The sequence below is a fragment of the Callorhinus ursinus genome, unplaced genomic scaffold (assembly GCF_003265705.2).
Source record: "Callorhinus ursinus isolate GAN/ISIS: 27379988/994484 unplaced genomic scaffold, GSC_fseal_2.0 scaffold2623, whole genome shotgun sequence".
NCBI lineage: Eukaryota > Metazoa > Chordata > Mammalia > Carnivora > Otariidae > Callorhinus > Callorhinus ursinus.
The window spans coordinates 1-7,239 of record NW_027399677.1 but is presented as its reverse complement, the minus strand read 5'-3'; the positions used below and the strand labels follow the sequence as shown (position 1 = coordinate 7,239).

The following is a 7,239-nucleotide window of genomic DNA, read 5'->3' as shown; positions in this document are numbered from 1 at the left end:
TAGTGAGCAGGTCACCTGCCCGTTGGCACCAGAGTCACGGTCGGACACTCTGATCAGGGCGATGACAGTGCCCACCTGAGCATCCTCTCTCACGGGGAGCGACAGAGAAGTGATGGTAATTTCTGGGGTGTTATCATTTATATCTAGTATTTCTACCAAAACGGTACAATGACCTGCCATTGGAATATTCCCCTTGTCTATTGCCTCCACCGATATTTCATACAACTTCTTTTCTTCGAAATCTAGTTTACCTCTTGTTCTAATTTCCCCACTGTTGGGATTTATGATAAATGCATGCAACACCGCAGGCGATACAGGCTTTCTAAATGAATAGATTATGTCTCCATTCGTACCATCATCAAGATCTGTGGCATTTAGCTTAATCACTAATGTTCCATTAAATGCGTTCTCTAACACTGTCACTTTATAAATATACTGGTCAAATTCTGGGGCATTGTCATTCACGTCCAAAATTGTAATCAGCAACTGAACTGTACCGGTTAGCTCCGGTTTACCCCCATCATTGGCTGTCAATAATAAGCTATGCTCCTGAATTTGCTCTCTGTCCAGTGATTTCCTCAATACAAGTGACAACGAAGACATTTCTTCACGATTGTTTTGTGTGTCCAAAGCGAAATACTCGTTGGGATCAATTCGGTAGATCAAGGCCGAGTTTACTCCGATATCTGCATCGGATGCGCCATCTAGTGGAAACCGAGTTTCTGGGGGTCTAGATTCTGCAATGATTATTCTTTTCTTATTTTCAGGGAACACAGGCGGGTTGTCGTTAATGTCCTTCACCTCCACCTCCACATGGAAAACCTGCAGCGGCCTGTCCACGATCACCTCCAGGTGGATGCTGCACTCCGCGCTCCGCCCGCACAGCTCCTCCCGGTCGATCCGAGAATTCACAAACAAAATGCCATTCTGCAGATTTACCTCCAGAAGGTCTCCGTGGCCTTTGGACGCCACCCGGAACAGGCGCGGCACCAGCTCCGCCAGCTCCAGCCCCAAGTCCTGGGCGATGCGGCCCACGAAGGTTCCGTGTTTGGCCTCCTCCAGGACTGAGTAGTGAACCTGGCCACTCCCTGCTTTCCAGGCTGCGAGAAGTAGAAGTGAGAGCAGCAGACTCTGGACTCCTGGGCCTCCTCTCCAGGAGAACAGCATGATACACGCAAAAGGATTCAAAGATATCTGAAGTATAAGTTATACCTTACCTCAAACTGACTCTCACGGGCTCTGGGGGAGGATTCACTAGAGGTTTCCCATTATCTGCCAAATTTTCTGCAGGAAGGAGGAAGCGAGGGCACTTTCTGGGAAATGTTCTCAGTGAAGAGCGACACCATGTGCATGAATGTGTAACTGTAAAAATGATTAGGTCTTCACATTTTCCATTGATGTAGAGGGTTTTTTGGTTTTTTGTTTTTTTGTCATTTCGTGATGTTTTTCATTGCAAACACGTAATTGAAGATTAAATGTCTTTCTTTCCAGAAACAGTAAATCACGGTATTCTGCTCTGTATAGGATGCTAGTTGAGAATTGGTTGAATTCCATTTTTCCACAAATGTATTTTTGCAAGGGTAAAACTTTCATGCAGAGTTTTTTTTTAAGATTTTATTTTTAAGTAATCTCTACACCCAATGTGGGGCTCGAACTCACAACCTGGAGATCCGGAGTACATGCTCTACTGAATGAGCCAACCAGGCTCTCCCATGCAGAATTTTAAAAGAGGAATATTCAATATTCACTTTTGGAAACCAGTCTCCAGTTCTGCCTAACTTTGGTGGTTTCGGTTGGGAATGTCTTTTTCCTGTAATATTTATTTAAAACTGCTCACACAACAGCCATTAACTCCAAATGGAAATATAACCAATTACAAGAATAAAACAGATGATTGTGGAAAATATTAATAAGTGATATACCAGATGTATAAATATACCATATGTGTAAATTCCCCCAAATATGCATGTGAAATGTGGATAAAATATTTGTATTTAAAGGAAGTGTCCTGTCAATGTGTGTATGAGTTTGTATGTGAGCCTGTTTGTGCATAAACACAGTAATTTAGATCATTAAGATATAACAATGCTTTGCATTTTTCTTTACATAAAAGATGCCAAGAACTAGCATCCTATGTATTTGATGGAATTTAAATTAATACCAATAGGTTAAATTTCCCTCTTCTCTTCCCCATCCCTGGGAATAACTTTACTGATCATTTCAATTGACTCTGATTTTCCAAACATCAATAGGTAAGCAGAGATGTTAACACATCTTTAGCAAGAAAGAAAGGAAGAGAATATTACTTTTACCTATTGCTACAACTATCTCTACCAAGCCACAAAGTTCCAGGCAAAATAGTGCTATGAAAGATATAGTACAGCTCCAATAATTATCTTGCCTGTCCTGTACACAACTCTGCAGGAACTAATAGTTGAGTTAATTTCTGTGTCTTTGCTCATCTCTGAAAATTTGCGTAGAGTATTTGATATTCTCTTGCCCCCATCCTCCTCTCCTGTTACATTACTTTCATTAACATAACTTTACCTGTATCAGGGAACAGTCCCTTGATTATTTGTAGTTGTTCTTGTCTATCAAGCTCTACCTTATTTCCCTTTCCACTCCACCTAACCTAGATTACAGAGTCAACTATGTGAAATATGTCAGACACTCCAAAAGCACTCACCTACTACTATTACTCCTCTAACATTTTCTTTAGCTTCCAACGCACAGCCTAACTATTCATTTTCTCCCTCTTACTTAGCTTCTCCATTTAGGGATGTTACTTCACCATGATCACTATATTCTCTACAAGGTTACTCTCACTTTTACCTTGATTTGGGCTTTCAAATGAATTCCTGATTAACTCTTTCCTCCTGCATACCGAGATTCTTCCATATTTTCTTCTCAAATTCCCAACCTCATTTCCACCATTTTTTTCTCAGATAATTTACACAGAGAGATAAATAATCAGATATGAACTTGATGGCTCTCTTCTTGTATCAACATTTTTTTCCCTACTAAGGAAAAATGATCCCCACTTTTTTAAAAAAGATTTTATCTATTCATTCATGAGAGAGAGAGAGAGGCAGAGGGAGAAGCAGGCTCCCAAGGAACAGGGAGCCCAATGTGGGACTCGATCCCAGGACCCCGGGATCATGACCTGAGCCGAAGGCAGACACCCAACCATCTGAGCCACCCAGGTGCCCGATCCCCACTTTTAAAGTCAACCCTATGCTCTTAAAATATTATTCTCTTTTCTACCTCTTCCACAGTTTTCACCTTTTTTCTGTCTTCTTTTTAAGTAGACTCCACACTGGAATTCACGACCCTAACATCAAGAACCTGAGATCAAGACCCAAACTGAGACCCAGTCAGATGCTTAGCTGACTGAACCATCCAGATGCCCCCATATTTTTCACCTTCATCTTCATTTTTTAAAAATATTTTATTTATTTATTTATTTGATGGAGAGAGCAAGAGAGAGAGAGAGAGAGAGAAAGCAAGCACGAGCCAGGAGAGAGGCAGACGGAGAAGGAGAATCAGATTCCCTGCTGAGCCAGAAGCCAGGATGCTGAACTCGATCCCAGGACCCTGGGATCATGACCTGGGTGGAAGGCAGACGCTTAACCGACTGAGCCACCCAGACGCCCCTCATCTTCATCTTCATTCTTAATCTGCCTGTCTCATCTTCAGTATCTCCTTTTTTACTTGCTTCTTTTCCTCACACTACAAAAACACTCATGTGTCCATATATATGTATATACATATATTTTTTTAATATATACACACACATACATATGTACACATATTACACACACACACACATTTAAATTTGCTACTTCTTGGGGGGAAAAGCTAGTTCTGTTTATCCCTTCTCTTCACCTCAAAAACTAACTAATACTTGATGTATTGCACTTTGAGTTTTATTTCAACTGTCTGTTGCATAGCCTCCTTATGATTTTAAGCCTATTATAGCGGGTTGAATGGTGACTCCCCTAAAAGATATGCCCACAGTCTTTTTTTTTTTTAAAGATTTTATTTATTTATTCATGAGAGACAGAGAGAGAGAGAGAGAAGCAGAGGGAGAAGCAGGCTCCCCGCCGAGCAGGGAGCCCGATGCAGGGCTCGATCCCAGGACCCTGGGATCATGACCCGAGCCGAAGGCAGACGCTTAACCATCTGAGCCACCCAGGCGCCCCTATGCCCACAGTCTTAATCTCTGGAGCCTGTGAGTATTACTTTCTGTGGCAAATGATGTGATTAAGTTTAGGGTCCAGAGAGAAGGAGTTTAGCCTGGATTACCCAGGTGGGCCTTATAAAGCAAACATATGGATAAGTAGACATGCAGGAAGGGAGGCAATGTGACCAGGGAGACAGAGATTGGAGTGGTGAAGCCACAAACCAAGAAATGCTGATAGCCATCAGAAGGTGCGAGAGACAAGATTTTCCCTTCGAGCTTCAGAGGGTATAGCCCTGCCAACATTTGAATTTTGGACTTCTGGTCCCCAAAATTGTGAAAGAATAAAATTTTGTTATCTTAAGCCACCCAGTTTTTGGTAATTTGCTACAGCAACCCCAAGAACGAACATACCGATTCACCTAACTTCTTTACTTGGACAGTTTGTTCTCATTTTTTAATCTCTCTTTTCTGATTCTATCCTTTCACAGATTTTTTCCATAAGAGAATTACTCCCAAATCTAGATCTATAATCTCCCCTGAGTTCCAGACCTGTATTGCCAATCACAATGGCATTCTCTTAGAACCACAAGAGTAACATTTTATTAAATGTTTCTCTCCATTTGCTAGCTGGACAAACATACACAAACTATTTCTTCAACTGTATTCTGCACCTTGGTTAATGGCAATCTCATCCTCCTAGATGACCAAACTAAAAAAGTTAGTGTCATCCTGTTATTTGTCTTTCTCTTATCATTTGTAATGAATCATTCATTATTAGGTTGCTTCTACTTTGCTAATGCCTCTTGTACATATTTCTTTCAATCCATTTTCACTGTCATGGTATGTCTCCATTACTTGATACCTAGAATATTATAAAAAATTCTTTACTAGTTTTCTTACCTTCAGAATCTCCCCTGTTCCATCCCTCAAGTACATATTCACTAGAGCAAACTCTGCTCATTTATTCATACTTACCTCTCCATCAGTAAAACCTTCCAGTTGAAAAGTTATCTATCTTTCAAGGCACTCTTTAGTAAAACATACCTAATCTCTAGAGCCCACCCACACTTCTACCTTGTAGGGAATCACCTAGGTGGTTTATTTCAATACTGTATATGTATTCAAAAATTATTGATTGGGGGTGCCTGGGTGGCTCAGTCAGTTAAGTGTCTGCCTTCGGCTCAGGTCATGATCTCAGAGTCCTGGATCAAGCCCCACATCGGGCTTCCTGCTCAGCTGGGAGTCTGCTTCTCCCTCTCCATCTGTCTCTGCCCCCCACTCCTGCTTGCTCTCTTTCTCTATCAAATAAATAAATAAAATATTTTAAAAATTATTGATTGAACATATGCTATATTCCATGTTCTAAAACTAAAGATATGTAAGACAGTAGTAGGCCAAGGCAGGAAAGTTTAATTCCTTCACTACTAGGCTGAAGGATTTAAGGCTTTATTCTCTAGTCAGAGAAGCCTCTGGATATTTTTGTGGAAAAAAATTACAGGATATAAAATATACTAAATGCACTTTAAAAGACTCAAACTGGGGGCGCCTGGGTGGCTTAGTCAGTTAAGTGTCTGACTCTTGGTTTCTGCTCAAGTCATGATCTCATGGGTCGCAGGATTGAGCCCCCTCATTGGGTTCCGGGCTCACAAGAGAGTCTGCTTGAGATTTTCTCCCTCTGCTCCTCCCCCCACTTGTGCACGTGCACTCTCCCTCTCTCTCGTATAAATAAATAAATCTTTAAAAATAAATAAAAGATTCAACTGATAACAGTGTCAGAGCAGTAGTGTGCCATAATGAATTTGGGATCCTCTAAAACTGAGTTTGGGCTACTTCTCACTACCTATTTTTGTCTTAAGCTTCAGGTTTCTCATCGTCAAAGTGACTGTGATAAATACTGTACTCGTACCATAGGGCTGGGTTTTTTTTAAGGTTTTATTTTTAAGTAATCTCTACACGCAAGGTGGGGCTCCAACTCAGGATCCTGAGATCAAGAGTCACATACTCCACCCGTTGAGCCAGCTAGGAGCCCCAGGGCTGATTTGATAACTAGATGAGATGATGCAGTTAAAGATCTTAACACAGGTCCTAGAAAATAACGGGATCAGTAAGTATTACTATATTTTATTGAACTCAAAAGGAGTCATTAATTCTAAGATGCACCATTACTTATGTGCTACCAGGAAAGAAAACCAGCCAATAAAATTATAAACCATCAATTACAAGATGCATCCTGATTCAGGTGCATATTATAACACTTTAAATATGAAATTACTTTATTATATTTCATGTAAAGAAGGGCACTACAGTAATCAGCCAATCTCACTTAAAAGAAAGAAGACACTCTGTGTGAACAATAACAAAATTATTCCTTAGAATTAACAACATAATTTTTATTATTGTTATAATATCTGAAGCACATTGTGCTGAAATTAAAATGGAGATCAGGAGGATATTTTATAAGCTTATAGCTTATATAAGGAACGGTAAAGGAATCCAGTTAATGGTATCTGAAAACTATTTGTACTAATCTTGCAAATATTCTCGGATCATAAAATTAAGTTCAAACTTAAATTTAAGAGTTACCAAACACCTATGCAGTTTTTACTCTTTTGTACTAATATTTTTCAAGGCTAATAATTAATATAGGAAAAATGATAGAATAAGAAAGTTTAAAATGTGGTGATCCAAAACCACTATTTCATCTATACATCTCACTAATACATGAAACTTCAAGTGAACTTTCAAATGAAAGTTTCAAAATGAAGATGAAATACACAAAAAGTTCAAAATGACTGAGAATGATCATACCACAGAAAATGTTCCCTGGTTATAAGATAACATGAAGAAAAAAGAGAAGATGTATTTATACCCTAACAAAAAGTTAATAAAGGAAACAAATATACTTAAATTATATCAATGACTTACTTCACTGGAAGGGTTTGAACAATCTTCTCCTGACTGTGTAAGACAAGGACTGAAGGCCATGAGATCGGTCTTGGGCGGGGGCGGGGGCGGGCCCTCCCCGGAGCACACCCTCTGCCGCCTCTGCTGCGAGT

The 7,239-nt window shown here is 40.0% G+C and overlaps 1 protein-coding gene across 1 annotated transcript; it reads right to left on the bottom strand.

Annotated features, from left to right (window-relative positions):
* Positions 1-6: 6 nt before the first annotated feature.
* On the bottom strand, positions 7-1,636 carry LOC112818974 (protocadherin alpha-13-like; the record flags this gene model as incomplete). Its single annotated transcript, XM_025865996.2, has 1 exon — positions 7-1,636. A coding segment is annotated over exon 1 (1,161 nt), but the record flags the coding sequence as incomplete, so codon positions are not given.
* Positions 1,637-7,239: the final 5,603 nt, after the last annotated feature.